The sequence below is a fragment of the Salvelinus fontinalis genome, chromosome 23 (assembly GCF_029448725.1).
Source record: "Salvelinus fontinalis isolate EN_2023a chromosome 23, ASM2944872v1, whole genome shotgun sequence".
Classification (NCBI taxonomy): Eukaryota; Metazoa; Chordata; class Actinopteri; order Salmoniformes; family Salmonidae; genus Salvelinus; species Salvelinus fontinalis.
In genome coordinates, this window is record NC_074687.1 from 30,070,505 (window position 1) to 30,090,181 (window position 19,677).

General features: G+C 41.1%; 2 protein-coding genes across 2 annotated transcripts in view; one reads left to right on the forward strand and one right to left on the reverse strand.

Moving 5' to 3' along the window:
- Positions 1 to 952, reverse strand: part of LOC129821099 (uncharacterized) — an 81,791-nt gene extending 80,839 nt beyond the window's left edge. Inside the window, exon 1 of the mRNA XM_055878395.1 lies at positions 660 to 952. The gene's annotated coding sequence lies outside the window, so the exon portion shown is untranslated. The remainder of the gene's footprint in view (positions 1 to 659) is intronic.
- A 3,962-nt stretch (positions 953 to 4,914) lies between these two features.
- Positions 4,915 to 15,424, forward strand: LOC129821100 (ELL-associated factor 2-like). Its single transcript, XM_055878397.1, has 6 exons — positions 4,915 to 5,095; positions 5,540 to 5,634; positions 5,725 to 5,861; positions 6,060 to 6,232; positions 6,827 to 7,078; positions 13,840 to 15,424. The coding sequence occupies exons 1-6, from the start codon at positions 4,993 to 4,995 to the stop codon at positions 13,887 to 13,889; spliced, it is 810 nt and encodes a 269-aa protein (XP_055734372.1). The 5' UTR covers positions 4,915 to 4,992; the 3' UTR covers positions 13,890 to 15,424.
- The last annotated feature ends 4,253 nt before the right edge of the window (positions 15,425 to 19,677 follow it).

Genomic DNA, 19,677 nt, shown 5'->3' on the forward strand with positions numbered 1-19,677 from the left:
AGCTCAGTGGGGCAGCTGTTTCCATCCATGACACCTTTTATTCAGGTAATGCGGTTAAGTTATTTACAGGCACGCAGGCAGCATAAATTGCTTTGTTTATGACCTTTCCTGCAGCTCTCACTTCTCCCTCACCTAGATAGGGTGTGCGAGATAGATAGGTCGTAGACACAATACGGAGACCACACAGGCCGATTAAAGTAGCCTATAAATGGTCCTACAGCTCCCCAGTCAAATGATACTCATCTGATAGAAATATTCAAGACAGAGCTACTGGTCAGCAGCCCAATGAGCCCTATACTCTCATCTTGGCATGGACAAAGGCAAACTGTTTTGGTTGTCACCTTTTTTCGGAATGAGCACTAATGAGTGGAAAGGTGAGGCTACTCTACTGCACTGTGCATGCATAACGGCTATATAATTGTTGCCCTCCCAAAAATAGAATAATAATATAATGCAATAAAATCATCCCAAATAGGTGACACATTCAGTCACAAAACAATATAATACAAAGCCTATCGTTTACTTCGACATTAGCTACAATCACAGCTCGCTTTGTTCCGTATCCCTCAACAGAAAACAGCTACTGTAATCAGCATGGGACATCATCTCGCAAAATTGCTACAGTCAAAGAAGTATGTATATTTGATAGGCCTACTTACATGAATAGTAGTAGTCTACTTTTCAAAGTAGCACCTCCTCAGAGAATCGCATCACGAGCAGATTTCCTTTCCAAATGGTCCGAATCCCGGACCAACAGTGTCACTTGCAGCCAAACTCGCTTGTCTGCGCTTTGGCTTTCATCGATTTGCTGACGTTTTAACGCTTTATTTTTTTCTTCTTCAAATTCACGAGATATAATAGGAATATTTGTATCTTTGTTGCGCGAGCATTTGGGGGAACACTCGTGTCCCCAATGTATAACGCTGTAAAACAGCACGCTTCACAAACGAAGTCTCCTTGGAAACAGGACGGGGGGGGGGGGGGGATTTAGCATATTCTACACAAAAATATAACACATTTAAGATAATGTCCAGTGGCAATTAAAAATGTGGTATACTGTATATCACACTGTTACATTGTGTTGTTGCTTTGTTAAATTTATCACACTGACACTATTGTCACCAGGCCTATAAGCAGGTTATGCTCCATTCGGCTCTTAATAGTAGATGAAACCTGGTCATGAATGGACATATCTTAGTTGTAAAGTCAGCCACTCAGCCTGCAATATCCTGTTACACAGCCTGACACTTGATCCTATGGTGAAAAAAAGGGGCAGTGGTATTCTGTCTCCCTGCCTGGCTATTAACTTACTGCACATGGAGGATCCTCCTTTGTGGCCCACCAATATCATTAGGGAAAGTTCAACATTGCTGCTAGGATAGTTCAAAGGCAATCCCTGGCAACTGATATCACCATAGGATTGCCTTTGTTTCCTTCCATTCATGTTGACAGAACCCCTACTGCTTTCCTTTCACATGGATGGGGCTCTCGTCATGGATACCATACACTGCTATGGTAAAGATGCAGTAGGCCTATGCCAAGTTTTTGGTTGGGTCTACAAAAAGTACTGCACTGTACACATTTGCACCATAAATTAGCAAAGAATCTCTCTCTCTATTTACCTCCCATTTAATTTACGTTTCAGTGTTCTCCACTCCACCCTATCATTATATCTCTATTGGCCTTTTACCCTTCTACCTCGCCTCATCCTTTCTCTTTCATTATATTGCCAATTGTCTCTCTCATTCCCTCCCTCCCTCTCTACCTGGTTGTCATTTACAGTAACACACCACACTTGACGTCATTCTCCAACAACAGGGTCCAGACGAAGCTGATGGGATTGGCACTTCAACCTTTTCAGCTCTTTGAGGTGATTCGGGCATATACAGTTACAGTGACCAATGTTGTCATATGAATGTGGTCTTTACTTTCAGAATCTTCACATTCTCTTTCTCTACAATTGATCCTCTAGGTAGCCTACTGTTTAAATGGGGTACATAGGCTATTGCTTGTGCAGACAGCAAAAGTACAGACAGAACAGGCATTAAAGGATTAGGATTCATTAACAGTTTAGGAAAGGAAAAGAGCTTATTATTACCACAACAAGGCTTTGGGGTTAGAGCCCGGCACCGTAGGCTCAGCTATTCCATCGTCATAGTAGCAAATGACTGTAACTAATTAATTACTTAGACCACCTGTTCAAAGTATTGGCCTACTAGGCTACTGTATCTCTCTCTCTCATTGTCTTAAGACTCACAATTATTTTTAACAATGCAAACAATGCTGTTCTGTATTATGAAATACTGGGCTAATACTGTATGTTGTCTTTAATAACATTAAAAGCTCTAAGAGTTGAAAATGGTTAAAGTGCAGTCAAAAACATTATTTTTTTCTGTGTTTTATTTCATATTACAACAGCTGATGAAACTAACACTGTAAAAGTATGAAAAACATTGTGCAGTGTTATTTTCTGATAGTTGCTTGTTGAAAATACAATCTACACAGAAAAACCTTCAACACCTTCTAATCAGAAAGTTTGAATAGTTTTGGATTTCCATGGCATCACAATGCGGTAAATTGGTTAATAGACTAATAACAAAGAGTTCCAAACATCTCTGCCAATAACAGCTAGTTTTCAGTTAGAGTCTTTTGCTAAACAGGTATTTTGCCCATTTGAATGGAAATCTATTACATTAAGGTAGCCTACTTAATTGTTACACAGAAATTATTTGATATTGATATAAAAATGTCTGAATTGGGCCTTTAAGTGTTTGGCTGTGTTTGTTTGTCTACTTATTATAGGCCCATCGCTACTTTGGAGCAGGCCATCGACGACTCCTCTCCATCACACTCTGTTCTGTGTGATGTTGTCATATACACTACATGACCAAAAGTATGTTGGACACCTGCTCGTTATACATCTCATTCCAAAATCATGGGCATTAATATGGAGTTGGTCCCCCCCTTTGCTGCTATAACAGCCTCCACTCTTCTGCAAAATTTTTCCAATAGATGTTGGAACATTGCTGCGGGGACTTGCTTCCTTTCAGCCACAAGAGCATTAGTAAGGTTGGGCGCTGATGTTAAGCAATTAGGCCTGGCTCGCAGTCAGCATTCCAATACATTCCAAAGGGGTTCGATGGGGTTGAGGTGAGGGCTCTGTGCAGGCCAGTCAAGTTCTTCCACACCGATCTCGACAAAGCATTGGACCTCGCTTTGTGCACAGGGACATTCTCATGCTGAAACAGGAAAGGGACTTCCCCTAACTGTTGCCATAAAGTTGGAAACACAAAATTGTCTAGAATGTCATTGTATCCTGTAGCGTTAAGATTTCCCATCATTGGAACTAAGGGGCCTAGCCCGAACCACGAAAAAAAGTCCCAGACCATTATTCCTCCTCCACCAAACTTTACCGTTGGCACTATGCATTGGGGCAGGTAGCGTTCTCCAGGCATCCGCCAAACCCAGTTTCGTTTGTCGGACTGCCAGATGGTGAAGCGTGATTCATCACTCCAGAGAATGCGTTTCCACTGCTCCAGAGACCAATGGCGGCAAGCTTTACACCAGTTCAGCTGACGCTTGGCATTTCGCATGGTGTTCTTAGGCTTGTGTGCAGCTGCTCTGCCAAGGAAACACATTTCATGAAGCTTCCTATGAACAGTTCTTGTGCTGACCTTGCTGCCAAAGGCAGTTTGGAACTCGATATTGAGTGTTGCAACTGAGGACAGATGATTTTTACGCTCTACACGCTTCAGCACTCGTCAGTCCTGTTCTGTGAGCTTGTGTGGCCTACCACTTCGCAGGTGTTTCCACTTCACAATAACAGCACTTTCAGTTGATGGGGCAGGTCAAGCAGGGCAGAAATTTGACAAAATTGATTTGTTGGAAAGGCGGCCTCCTATGATGGTGCCATGTTGAATATATAGTATATATATTTTGTATATATAGTGTAGAAGCTCCATAAATATAAAACACTTGTACGGTTATAACACAGAGTTTCAAAACACAGAGGCGCAACATCGCGATACTCCCGGGAATGTTTACAAAACAGACGAGACCGGTATTTGATAAGTCAATGAGAGAAGTGAAAGATTCTTCCTTAGTTGTGAATCTTCTCAAAATCTAAACGCACAACTTAGACTTCACACAATGGCTTAAGTAGTTGAACATGTTATTACTCCAACATCGCGAAAGTGACAATATGAAACGTTTAATTTTCGTAAAAATCTACTTTATATTGAAGGAGTGTCTTTGATTTGACGGCCTGCACATGCGCGGTTAGGCGCGAGACGACCGTTTGTTAACCTAACCTACATATCAAGATACATTTTCAATTTGTATAAAAGTTTTATGGTGCGTATTGCTTTTTGTTTTTACATTTACTGACAATTACAAAAATAATATTTCAATTCTATCTTCAATAATGTGAAGAGGGGTTTGTTTTCCGTCCACTTCATTTTATCTATAAAGAATCTTCCATGAAAAATAAACTAATTAACAATGACAGTCAAATCAGCGTCAATATCATTTGGATCAAAATAAAACAAAATCTCAGTCTCTCAAATTAACATTAATAGTAGTTTATTTTTAAATAAAATCTAACTCACAACAAAATCTTCTGACATAAGAACGACCTGATGACGTGTTTCTGCGCATGAGCTTAGCTAGCCAACGTCGCCATGACATCGCCTATAAGTGTGATCGGGGATTTCTATTGGAGAAGCAGTTTTAGCCTATCTTCATACTGTACTGTTTTAAGCAAACCCATGTCATGTGACATTACCACAGAAGCTACTTCCGCCTGAAATTATCCAATTGGTGATTGACCAGTCTTTGAACGAATCAAAAAACGAAAATAGACCAGTCTGACCAATCACAACGAAGAAAGGGCAGAACTTAGCTTTTGAAGTCCATAATTCAGTCATAGATGGTATCGAATGGAGGTGGAAAGTATCATGTTTGTTAACATATGGGTGAAACCTTTATTAGAATATGAATGCAATAACATACTCAAACTTTGATAATCAAGAACATGTTTTGAAATTAGGCGAAACATTTGAGAAACAACCCAAAGGCGCTTACCACACGGTGAGATGTAAGTGGCATTTTGATCATACTTGCTAGCTAACTTGCTATGATAATATTAGCTAGCTAGTTAACGTTAAGCCCCAAAACATACGATTCAAATTAAATAGCTAGCTAGTTACTTCGTCTAAATCGATGTCACTTTATTAAAAGTGATCTAGTTATCCATTTAGAGTCCTTAGTTTAAACTGTACTATTACATGTTTGTACTTTTAATTGGGCTTTCGGCTAGCCGCACTTGCTTCTGGCATCCATTGATCCGTTTGAGCAGCTACAACAATAGTGGTGGCCTTGTGGCTCCATCTGTTGATGAACAGTGGTAACTTCAACTTCATTATATCAGAATGGACCAAACCAATGATGTTTTTGTGCGTAGCCTTCAGTCTGCCCATATGCTTTGCTGTGTAATTCAGTAGTTTGGAACTCAGGCTGTTCTTTTATCTCTTTGATCCAGATGACTTTAAACCAGCCTCCATTGACACCGCCTGTGTGGGGGAGCTGGAGGTGGGAAAAGGAGAACAAGTTACTATCACACTGCCCAATCTGGAGGTAAGAATTAAGCACATAAATGACCTCCCCCCTTTTTAATCTCTATATCCAGTGATCAACTGATTACCTTGATGTTCCCCTTTTACCTAGGGATCCACTGCCTCTGTAACAGTCTTCAAAGGATCCAAGAGGCCTTATATGAAGGAATGTATTCTCATCGTAAACCACGATACTGGAGAGTACCGTCTGGAGAAACTCAACAGCAACATTGCTGTCAAGAAGACCAGGTGGGTGGACAGACTACGGTCGACTTGTTTATTTGGGCAAACTGTAACAAAACATTTTTGCAATGGAAAAACAATAAGCATTTCTTATTGGACACTAACTCTCCATTTTGAACTGCTTCCTTTCTAGATTATCTTGTCATTCTGATTTGCATTCCATATTTAGTTGTTAACTATAATCTCGTGTGTTTGGGTTGTCAGGGCTGAAGGCAGCAGTAAGATCCAGTCTCGTATAGAGCAGCAGACCAGTCGTCTGAGCCAGCAGATGAAGACTAGTGGTAATGGCAGCAGCAGCAAGACCCCAGCAGGCTCCAAGAGTTCTCCTCCCAAAGAGAATATGTCCCCTGCCTCCCCCATGGATGACATTGAGAGAGGTATGTAGAGCATCATGTGTAAAAGCTATCCTTCTCTCAAACCATCTACACCGAATAAAAATATAAACCCATGTACACATGTAAAGTGTTGGTCCCATGTTCAATGAGGGGAAATATAAGATACCAGTAATTTGGCATTTGCACAAAAATCATATTACTGTGTTTACATAACTGTTAGTGAGAATTTCTCCTTTGCCAAGATAATCCATCCATCTGACAGGTGTGGCAAAGCAAGAAACTGATTAAACAGCACGATAATTACACAGGTGCACCTTGTGCTGGGGGCATTTGTGTTTTTTTCAAAAGTTATCTGTGACCAACAGATGCATATCTGTATTCCCAGTCGTGTGAAATCCATAGATTAGGGCATAATTTATTTATTTCAATTGACTGATTTCCTGGTATGACCTGTAACTCAGTAAAGTCTTTGAAATTGTTGCATGTTGGGTTTTATATTTTTGCTCTGTATAGATTCTAGTCCATGGTCATATAAATGAATCAATTGCTATGTTTGTAAATCCTCTTGTGTTGTGATTCAAGGTCAGAGGTGACATCATTGTTTTCTCTCTCTCTGTGTGTGTGTGCGTGCTACAGAGCTAATGGCAGAGGCGCGGGTCATGGACCAGATGAGTAGTGGGGACTCGTCCTCAGACTCCCACAGCTCCTCATCCTCCAGTAGTGGGGACAGTTCCAGCGGTAGTGACTCTGAGGATGAGTCCCGGCACCCCCCCCCTGTGGGTCCCCCCACAGGGCCACCACCCCACCAGGGCATGCCTGTCCTCACCACTGTCACCACCTCCTCACCATCACCAACTCGCAGTGGAGGACACCTATTGAGCACATTAAGTAAGTTCATCCCTATCTCTTCTGTTCTCTCTTTCACTTACTCGCTGTGTCAGTCTCTCTCCTCTCCTGTAAAACTCTAATAGTTCACTTAATTTCAGTTTGTGACAACAAGAATCATTATACCATCTAAACCGCTCTGAAATATAATTTAAATAAACAAAAATATTGTATTTTCAGCTGTTTGAAGCTGGTGTACAAAACAGAAAGTAAAAGAAACTTAAGAACAGGAAGCATAGCATCTTAGACTTGCTTTCAATGAGAGCTTGGTTTGTTGCCCAAAAAGTTACACATCGCAGCTTTAAATACTTGTATAGAACCATTTTATATTTGCATTGCCATATCAGAATTTATTTTTGCATTACTGTGGATGTAGGCTAGGATTGGGCGACGTCTGGAATGACACATCATCTTATCGACCTGATCAAACATCGTTGATATACAATTGTATTGTCTATCTATTTTTCCCAGGGCTGGGGGAGCGTTGCGTTGCTTAGCAACGCGTAAACGATCTGTAATATGAAGCCTCTGTCATGCACAAATCACCCGATTTTAGAGTAATGATTAGACTCTAAAATGTGGAAATCATCTTACCAATATTGTATTTTCTTGTGTGCAAATACATTTGATAAATATAAATCAATCATATGGTGTGTGTGTGGTACTGATAACTTTGAATGGTGATTTGGAACCAAGCATTGTGCGTTTTACAGTACGTTTTTCCTATTTTGTTACATTGCAACCTGTAATTTAAATAGATTTTTATTTGGATTTCATGTAATGGACATACACTAAATAGTCCAAATTGGTGAAGTGAAATAAAAACAATTACCTATTAAAAAAAAAAAAAAAAACATTACAAACGGAAGTGATGCATGCATATGTATTTACCCCCTTTGCTATGAAGCCCCTAAATAAGAGCTGGTGCAACCAATTACGTTCAGAAGTCACACAGATTGCACACAGGTGAACTTGAACAAATTAAGTGTTACATGATCTGTCACATGATTTCAGTATATGTACACCTGTTCTGAAAGGCCCCAGGGTCTGCAACATCACTAAGCAAGGGACACCACCAAACAAGCGGCACCATGAAGACCAAGAACACCTCCAAACAGGTCAGGGACAAAGTTGTGGAGAAGTACAGATCAGGTTTGGGTTATAAAAAAAGATCCGAAACCTTGAACATCCCACGGAGTACCATTTTAAATCCATTATTAAAAAATAGAAAGAATATGGCACCACAACAAACTTGTCAAGAGCTGGCCGCACACCAAAACTCACGGACCAGGCAAGGAGGGCATTAATCAGAGAGGCAACAAAGAGACCAAAGATAACCCTGAAGGAGCTGCAAAGCTCCACAGCGGAGATTGGAGTATCTGTCCATAGGACCACTTTAAACCGTACACTCCACAGAGCTGGGCTTTACGGAACAGTTGCCAGAAAAAAAGCCATTGCTTAAAGAAAAAAATAAGCAAACACATTTGGTGTTTGCCAAAGAGCATGTGGGAGACTCCCCAAACATATGGAAGAAGGTACTCTGGTTAGATGAGACTAAAACTGAGCTTTTTGGCCATCAAGGAAAACGCTATGTCTGGCGCAAACCCAACACCTCACATTACCCCGGAACACCATCCCACATACCCCGGGAACACCATCATCGGCAGGGACTGGGAAACTTGTCAGAATTGAATGAATGATGGATAGCGCTAAATACAGGGAAATTCTTGAGGGAAACCTGTTTGTCTTCCAGAGATTTGAGACGGGGACGGAGGTTCACCTTCCAGCAGGACAATGACCCTAAGCATACTGCTAAGCAACAATCGAGTGGTTTAAGGAGAAACATTTACATTTCTTGGAATGACCTAGTCAAAGCCCAGACCTTAATCCAATTGAGAATCTGTGGTATGACTTAAAGATTGCTGTACACCAGTGGAACCCATCCAACTTGAAGGAGCTGGAGCAGTTTTGCCTTGAAGAATGAGCAAAAATCCCAGTGGCTAGATGTACCAAGCTTATAGAGACATAAGGGGGGATGAATACTTTTGTAAACCACTGCAGTCAAAGATGTAATCAGAGGAGATGATGACCCTCTGGCTTGGTGGAGAGGGAATGCGGGTCGCTTTCCGCTCTTGACCAACTTCGCCTGCAAAAAGCGTTCTGTCTGAATGTGTTTTCAGTAGGCCAACAGCAGGCAATATTGTTACCCTGCTCCGCAGTCTATTAAAACTAGAAAAGGTGAACATGCTTGTGTTCCTTGCCAGAACTTTGTCAGCTAATATATAATGACAAGAAAAATAGTCAGAATGGTTATTCATTGCACTTTCTATTTGTTGAATTTTCAAAGCCTGTATTCACACGTGTCTTATTCAAAATAAATGTAGCCAAAATGTTGTGCCTTAACATACTTATTTGCAGTGTAATTGTTTGGGGTAATTTAATTCTTATTTATTTAGTGATGTGTAGCCTATCCAAAGGTGGGTTAGTCTTTTTTTTTGTTCCTGCTTTTGGAGCTTATGTAATGCCAGTTGCGCAATTCAAGGACGTGAATAAACACTTCCACAATAACAGACATATTCATTTCTAAGTTTAACTTGTACAGGTAATGTTTACTTCATTGACAGAAGCCTAGTGTAGGCTTGTAATATTGGCTGTTTGGTTCGCAAGGTTTGTCCAGCTGCACACCATTTGTTTTTCCTGAAGCTTTGGTCAGGTGGAGGCCAGAAAATTAAGGTTTCTTTAAACTTCCCATTTTATTATTCTGTCTGGCAATTGTTGGTTCTCTCTTTCTCATTATTACCATATCATGTTATGTAGGCTATTCAACAACAAATTTCTGAGATCGAACTCTGTTACTGGCCTCCTAGATTGATTTGAAAGTTGATCAGGACATTTTGGCACGCTGCGCTCCGTCTACAATATACCTTGTAGACATACTATTGCATTATGTGAATAGTAGGCTAAGTCTACCTACCTACCACATATTTATTGAAAAAGGCTATGGCAAATTGGAATAGGTAGGTAATTTGGCATGTCTGCAAAAAAAAAAAAGATATATATATATATATATCTATACACTGCTCAAAAAAATAAAGGGAACACTTAAACACAATGTAACTCCAAGTCAATCACACTTCTCTGAACTCAAACTGTCCACTTAGGAAGCAACACTGATTGACAATAAATTTCACATGCTGTTGTGCAAATGGAATAGACAACAGGTTGAAATTATAGGCAATTAGCAAGACACCCCCAATAAAGGAGTGGTTCTGCAGTTGGTGACCACAGACCACTTCTCAGTTCCTATGCTTCCTGGCTGATGTTTTGGTCACTTTTGAATGCTGGCGGTGCTTTCACTCTAGTGGTAGCATGAGACGGAGTCTACAACCCACACAAGTGGCTCAGGTAGTGCAGCTCATCCAGGATGGCACATCAATGCGAGCTGTGGCAAGAAGGTTTGCTGTGTCTGTCAGCGTAGTGTCCAGAGCATGGAGGCGCTACCAGGAGACAGGCCAGTACATCAGGAGACGTGGAGGAGGCCGTAGGAGGGCAACAACCCAGCAGCAGGACCGCTACCTCCGCCTTTGTGCAAGGAGGAGCACTGCCAGAGCCCTGCAAAATGACCTCCAGCAGGCCACACATGTGCATGTGTCTGCTCAAACGGTCAGAAACAGACTCCATGAGGGTGGTATGAGGGCCCGACGTCCACAGGTGGGGGTTGTGCTTACAGCTGAACACCGTGCAGGATGTTTGGCATTTGCCAGAGAACACCAAGATTGGCAAATTCGCCACTGGCGCCCTGTGCTCTTCACAGATGAAAGCAGGTTCACACTGAGCACATGTGACAGACGTGACAGAGTCTGGAGACGCCGTGGAGAACGTTCTGCTGCCTGCAACATCCTCCAGCATGACCGGTTTGGCGATGGGTCAGTCATGGTGTGGGGTGGCATTTCTTTGTAGGGCCGCACAGCCCTCCATGTGCTCGCCAAAGGTAGCCTGACTGCCATTACGTACCGAGATGAGATCCTCAGACCCCTTGTGAGACCATATGCTGGTGTGGTTGGCCCTGGGTTCCTCCTAATGCAAGACAATGCTAGACCTCATGTGGCTGGAGTGTGTCAGCAGTTCCTGCAAGAGGAAGGCATTGATGCTATGGACTGGCCCGCCCGTTCCCCAGACCTGAATCCAATTGAGCTCCAATTGCCTAGAAGGTCAGCATCCCAGAGTCGCCACTTCATTGTTGACTTTGAGACTGGTGTTTTGCGTGTACTATTTAATGAAGCTGCCAGTTGAGGACTTGTGAGGCGTTTGTTTCTCAAACTTGACACTAATGTAGACACCAGTTTGCGCTGTTCTGTGAAGGGAGTAGTACTCAGCATTGAATGAGATCTTCAGTTTCTTGGCAGTTTCTCGCAAGGAATAGCCTTCATTTCTCAGAACAAGAACCCACTGACGAGTTTCAGAAGAAAGTACTTTGTTTCTGGACATTTTGAGCCTGTAATCCCACAAATGCTGATACTCAACTAGTCTAAAGAAGGCCAGTTTTATTGCTGCTTTAATCAGCACAACCCTTTTCAGCTGTGCTAACATCATTGCAAAATGGTTTTCGAATGGTCAATTAGACTTTTTAAATTATCAACTTGGATTAGCAAACACAACGTGCCATTGGAACACAGGGTTTATGGTTGATAATGGGCTTTTGTAAGCCTATGTAGATATTACATAAAAATTCTGCCGTTTCCAGCTACAATAGTCATTTACAACATTAACAATGTCTACACTGTATTTCTGATCATTTTGATGTTATTTTAATGGACAAAAAAAATGAAATTTCCTTGTTTTTTTGAAAGAAAAGCTAAGTGACCCCAAACTTTTGAGTGTGTGTGTATATATACAGTCGTGGCAAAGTTTTGAATGACACAAATATTAATTTTCAAAGTCTGCTGTCTCAGTTTGTGTGATGGCAATTTGCATATACTCCAGAATGTTGTGAAGAGTGATCAGATGAATTGCAATTAATTGCAAAGTCCCTCTTTGCCATGCAAATGAACTGAATCCCCAAAAAACATTTCAACTGCATTTCAGCCCTGCCACAAAAGGACCAGCTGACATCATGTCAGTGATTCTCTCGTTAGCACCGGTGTGAGTGTTGGTGAGGACAAGGCTGGAGATCACTCTGTCATGCTGATTGAGTTCAAATAACAGACTGGAAGCTTCAAAAGGAGGGTGCTGCTTGGAATCATTGTTCTTCCTCTGTCAAATATGGTTACCTGCAAGGAAACATGTGCCGTCATAATTGCTTTGCACAAAAAGGGCTTCACAGGCAAGGATATTGCTGCCAGTAACCATTTATCGGATCATCAAGAACTTCAAGGAGAGCTGTTCAATTGTTGTGAAGAAGGCTTCAGAGTGCCCAAGAAAGTCCAGCAAGCGCCAGGACCGTCTCCTAAAGTTGATTCAGCTGCGGGATCGGGGCACCACCAGTACAGAGCTTGCTCAGGAATGGCAGCACGCAGGTGTGAGTGCATCTGCACGCACAGTGAGGCGAAGACTTTTGGAGGATGGCCTGGTGTCAAGAAAGGCAGCAAAGAAGCCACTTTTCTCCAGGAAAAACATCAGGGACAGACTAATATTCTGCAAAACGTACAGGGATTGGACTGCTGAGGACTGGTGTAAAGTCATTTTCTCTGATGAATCCCCTTTCCGATTGTTTGGGGCATCCGGAAAAAAGCTTGTCTGGAGAAGACAAGGTGAGCGCTACCATCAGTCCTGTGTCATGCCAACAGTAAAGCATCCTGAGACCATTCATGTGTGGGGTTGCTTCTCAGCCAAGGGAGTGGGCTCACTCACAATTTTGCCTACGAACACAGCCATGAATAAAGAATGGTACCAACACATCCTCAGAGCAACTTCTCCCAACCATCCAGGAACAGTTTGGTGACGAACAATGCCTTTTCCACCATGATGGAGCACCTTGCCATAAGGCAAAAGTGATAACTAAGTGGCTCGGGGAACAAAACATCGATATTTTGAGTCCATGGCCAGGAAACTCCCCCGACCTTAATCCCATTGAGAACTTGTGGTCAATCCTCAAGAGGTGGGTGGACAAACAAAACCCCACAAATTCTGACAAACTCCAAGCATTGATTATGCAAGAATGGGCTGCCATCAGTCAGGATGTGGCCCAGAAGTTAATTGACAGCATGCCAGGGTGGATTGCAGAGGTCTTGAAAAAGAAGGGTCAACACTGCAAATATTGACTCTTTGCATCACCTTCATGTAATTGTCAATAAAAGCCTTTGACACTTATGAAATGCTTCCCAATTTGTAAGTCGCTCTGGATAAGAGCGTCTGCTAAATGACTTAAATGTAAATGTAAATGTAATTATACTTCAGTATTCCATAGTAACATCTGACAAAAATATCTAAAGACACTGAAGTAGCAACCTTTTGTGGAAATGAATATATGTCATTCTCAACTTTTGGCCACAACTGTACTATTGTCTGACATATCATGATGTCATCGCCATTGATGATATCTGTCAAACATTGTTGATTTATACCATAATATCGCCCAACCCTAATCTAGGCTGTATGTGTAAGACTGTACTCTACTGTACGCGTAAGACCTATACAGAACCTAGTCAGGCTAGAAGCGTGTATTTCCTACTTTCTATATTGTGACATGGTATGGGGGTGTTGATGTTAAATGCACCACTTGAACTCAATGGATTTATAACTTTCCCACTTCCACCTTTTTGCAGAGAATGACCTGCAATTAAGTGAGTCTGGCAGTGAAAGTGACGATGACTGACCAGTGAGTGACCACTATAATACTGTGGGTGTGTTCAAGAGGTCAGTTCTGTGGACAGCTGCACAGACCTCCAGATGGATGGGCGTCCTTTACGGTCACAACAGAAGTGGAATAAGACGATGGAATATGGATGTGATCTTCTTAATGCCAAACAAGACTGCACCCCTACACCTCCGGAAGCAACACCGCTCAGCACCACCATTTCAGTTTAATGTGTCTTATCTTAATAATTCTATCAATAGTCTGAGTTGTCTGTCTGTTAGTGCCTTTTTGACAGACATGGGCCAATAGTTGTGATCAATTCTCTTATCTACACATTTGAACTGGATTATTTTCACTGTTCATTTGAGTATTTACTAGTTACTACTAGTTGGCCAAAGTGAACTGGGAACCATATTCCTGATTTGAACAGACAAGGTACTGCTGTTATCAAGGATAGCGTCAGTGTTTCATTAGTTGTAGTACTTAGCCTTTCTGCTGTGAAATAATTACTCTTAAAGTATAGGGAATAGGTTGAAGCAGTCATATCATTTAGTTTATTAGGATTTATCTTCATGCTACTTTTTTTGTTTAATATATATGGCCTAGCAACATCAAGGTGGGGGGTATTTGAGGAAACTAGTGCACTACTTGAAATGGATTGATTTAGCCTAGCGTGGGGTAAACGCAACTTAACGATTTTGCTCAGTGTTGCTACTTAATGTATTTGAAAGATTACTTGGCTTTGTAGCTTTAAACCTTCAATACTTGAATCTGACTAATGAATATTTATATTTAACATATTTACTCAAAGACCAACAGCTTAATATATTGTATGGGCGTCAGAGCAATGGGAGTGTAGGTAAACTAGAGCCTGATGCCAGTGAGTCTTCAGCGCTGCCTTTAGAACTGCCTTCCGTTTACTACCATCTCTTCTGTTGCTATTGTTACAGGGGCGAGTCTCAAAAGGGTTTCTTTGCTGATTTCATTCATCGACTCGTTCTAAAAAAAAATGCATTGGAGAAGGCTTGAGGGTATTAAGCTTGGATCTTCTCCATTGCATTTTAAGAAAGAGGTGATTCATCAAGGAATTCATGAGACACGTGAGGAATCCAGGAAAGACTTCTGAGAAAGAGCCCAGGTCATATCTTGCTACCGCAGGATATATTATTGCGTCACAATAATCTCTCCTTTCTCCCGAAGTGTGCACTTGTTCACTTCCCTTCATGGATTCGAAAGGAAATCACTGGCATATGGAAACTCCTAGCCCATGCCTCCACCAATCCAATGCCTTTATATTTGTGGGGAGTTGTGAATGAGTGCACACTTCAGGAGAAAGGAGAGATTATTGGGATGTAACAACCATGACCTCTCATAACAAACTCGGGCAACTGGGAAAGAAGGGCAGAGAGTGAGGAAACAGCCTCTGACTGGATAAATGACAATAAATTGTAATAATAATAGTAATGTTGGAAGAATTGTGGATTCAGTAGGTGGTCATGAATAAGTAACTATTGACTTTTTTTTCGATAAATAAAATGTTTAATTGTTTGTCAGCATTTGTGTTAGGTCTCTTTTTTATTTATCTTATGTTGGAATGCTTTATTATGCACTATTCTCTTACTCAAGTTAGGGGGGAACCAGCTGCTGTGCAATACTAATGTAATTAAAACTTTGCAAATGAGAAATTCTGCCAGAGATATTCCTAGATGTAAATTGAAATGTTACCAAATATAGAAACATATTGTGATTTGCTATCAGAGGGATGCATTTAGCAAGGCCCCATCTTTTTTAGATACCTCTACCCAAGATAGAACAAAACAACCATGTTTTTTCACATCTCCGTCTCCCGTTTATGAAACGGATGTTTGTGTAAAAATATTTTACTGCAAAAGTGGTTAAATTGATAGATATTGGGACATACCCCCTAAACTCTAAAAGTACATAATAATGTCTGGCTTGGGGTGGGCCACAAACTAATTTAACCCAATATCGCAAGCTCTGACATTGCTAAAATGTGGAATACAAGTAGTCGTCTGCCCTATATACACAAACAAACATCATTAGGATATCTTGGAAATATAGACATGTAAACAGAGATACAATAGGTGGAAATATAGACATGTAAACAGAGATACAATAGGTGGAAATATAGACCTGTAAACAGAGATACAATAGGTGGAAATATAGACCTGTAAACACAGAGATACAATAGGTGGAAATATAGACATGTAAACAGAGATACAATAGGTGGATATAGACATGTAAACAAAGAGATACAATAGGTGGAAATATAGACCTGTAAACACAGATACAATAGGTGGAAATATAGACATGTAAACAGAGAGATACAATAGGTGGAATTTAGCCAAATTTGATCACATTCACATTTTATCCAAACACAAATAAATGGGCTATACATAGGCTACATTACATTACCACATTGCATTACTGTCATGAAAATTATGTTCTCGCTGTTCATAAACCCAATTCAATTAACTATTCAGCCTGAAACCCAGAATTTGTAGGAAACTGGTTGAAATGAATCAGATGGAGGCCCAGCTACGATAGTCAGAAAATGTATTTACGAGAGCGCTGCTGTGCATATACAAAGACGTTCCTTTTATAACCTTCTCTTAACCTACGCACATACATACACACTAACATTTGGATTCTCTCTTTTTCTCCTGGAGTCTCACCACAGTTTATTACCACTCAGTTGACAGTTCCAGTCCCCCCCAGATAAGGGAAACCTGGAGGGGCTCTCCCTGTCCTATCTTATCTCCCCAGAGTTATAGCTGGATCGGTTCAAACATAGGTTAAGGCTCCTCTTTGTTTTCTTTCGGCACACACATACATTCCTCTCTTCCCAGGTCCAACTGTTTATTATTTTTAATTACTCCTTGTCCATGCTACATAACCTCTAATCCCTAATGGTTAAGTTTCCGGGTAGAATTATTTAATCATTTATCTTAACCCTATATAAAATCTTTTAACAATTACCAGCTCAGTTGAGCAGACTGAGAAATCATCTTGTTTTCTTCACGTACATTTCTGTAAAGGGTTCTTGCGTCTGTATGTCAGGAGTGATGTGTTGTCAGGCTATATAAATATAGTTACAGTTCATATAAGGGAATAAATTCATTAGGTCCTAATCTATGGATTTCACATGACTAGGAATACAGATACCTGAAGAAAAAAAAGGTAGGGGTGTGGATCAGAAAACCAGTCAGTATCTAGTGTGACCACCATTTGCCTCATGCAGAACGACACATCTCCTTCACATAGAGTTGATCAGGCTGTTGATTGGGGCCTGTGGAATCTTGTCCCACTCCTCTTCGATGGCTGTGCGAAGTTGCTGGATATTGGTGGGAAATAGAACATGCTGTCGTACATGTCGAACCAGAGCATCCCAAACATACTCAATGGGTGACATGTCTGGTGAGTATGCAGGCCATGAAAGAACTGGGACATTTTCAGCTTCCAGGAATTGTGTACAGATCCTTGCGACATGGGACCGTGCATCATGAGGTGATGGCGGCAGATGAATGGCACGACAATGGGCCTCAGGATCTTGTCACAGTATCTCTGTGCATTTAAATTGCCATCGAATAAACGTAATTGTGTTTTCTGTCCGTTGTGTATGGCTTCGCATACAATAACCCACTGCCACCATGGGGCACTGCAAACCGCTCATCCACACAACGCCATACACGCTGACTGCCATCTGCCTGGTACATTTGAAACTGGGATTAATCCTATAAGAGCACAGTTCTGGCAATCGAAGGTGAGCATTTTCCCACTGAATTTGGTTACGACCCAAACTGCAGTCAGGTCAAGCACGCAGATGAGCTTCCCTGGGACGTTTTCTGACAGTTTGTGCAGAAATAATTAGGGATGTGCAAACACACAGTTTCATCAGCTGTCCTGGTGGCTGGTCTCAGCTAATCACGCAGGTGAAGAAGCCGGATACAGAAGTCCTGGGCTGGCGTGGTTACATGTGGTCTGCAGTTGTGAGGCCTGTTGGTCGTACTGCCAAATTCTCTAAAATGACGTTGGAGGCTGCTTATGGTAGAGAAATTAACATTAAATTCTTTGGCAACAGCTCTGGTGGACATTCATGCAGTCAACATGCCAATTGCATGTTCCCTCAAAACTTGAGCCATCTGTGGCATTGTGCTGTGTGACAAAACTGTTCATTTTAGAGTGGCCTTTTATTGTCCTCAGCACAAGGTGCACCAGTGTAATGATCATGCTGTTTAATCAGCTTCTTGATATGCCACACCTGTCAGGTGGATGGATTATCTTGGCAAATGAAAAATGCTCACTAATAGCGATCTAAACAAATTTGTTCACAACATCTGAGAGAAATGTGCTTTTTGTGCATATGGAACATTTCTGGGTTCTTTTATTTCAGAGCATGAAACATGGGTCCAACACTTTACATGTTGCTTTATATTTTTGTTCAGTATATATTTACCGGAGGACAGTGGAGCGGTGAGCGTTTTGCTAGTTAATGTGCTTTGTGCCCGGCCTGCACAACCTGTGATTTCCGGGAATCTGATTGGTCTAGACACAGAACAGAAAGCACATAACCTGCAGCACTCTGATATAACGGACAGATATGCTTACACAGTGCGCAAGATGAAAATCAAGTCTTACGAGCAGTGGCGATTTTAGCATGTAAATCTTGTTGGGGCAAACTCAACCATTTTTTTTAGATGCATGCCAGCAAAACCACAACACTAAACAATACATTAATTCCACTATAATGGTGAAAAACCGGTGCCCACAAACTGTTAGGGCCTATATAAAGCTGTCCCAACAGCGGAGCATTCCTTTCAGCACCATGGTGTGAATCCTTACCACAGCTACACCTGAATATCAACGGAGCCTTGTCTGGCAGCGAAACATTTCATTCAACTGCCTTTTAAAAACCATAGCTGATATGGCTGACTTGCTTAAATAAATATGATTTCTAATGACTCCTTGTGGATTTGTGTAACTCGGATTATCCCTCAATAATAACGAATGCCAACATGAGTTTTGAACCATACACAAACATTATTACATTTCTGTTCAGTAAATTCATGAGGTTTGTTCTTATATCATTAACATTTACAGTATCTCTAAGTATAAGCAAGTACAAGCAAACGAGCTGCGACGAGGTAGGTCTTCCTTCAGCACTTTCAAAATGGACACCGACAGAAATTCAGATAGGAATTAGTTTAGATAAATTCAGCAAGATGTTGAGAACTTACCTTGACTCTTATTTACGTCACCACAGAGTGAGAGAGAGAGAGACGCGGTTAATTTACCATTTTAATAATTTTATTTGCCCTACAGTGCCTTCGGAAAGTATTCAGACCTCTTTTTTTGTTCTTTTTTTTTACCCCCTTTTTCGTGGTATCCAATTGTTCAACACAGTCTCACATTCAATTCGCGCATATATGTACAAAATGTATTTCAGCAGATTTCGTGCGTTTTTGTGCATTTTTGGGGTGTTTTGGGGTGGTTCAATTCGTTTGAAAATACACGAATTTCCGTGCTACTTAATTCGTGCGAAAATACACGAATTTCTGTGCTACTTAATTCGTGCGAAAAGAAGCCGTTGCAACAACCATGTAGACGCGATAATTTGTCTTTCATTTTTGTTCTTCTTAATGGCTAATTCAACGTCATGAATATACAGAAATGTTGTCTTTGTTTAACCATGTTTTAAAATGTGTCGTTGTATGCCTATATGTACTGTTTTAGACTTGCTGAACAGAATTTTTGAGAAAAGACGCACATTTAAGTGCGACTTAAT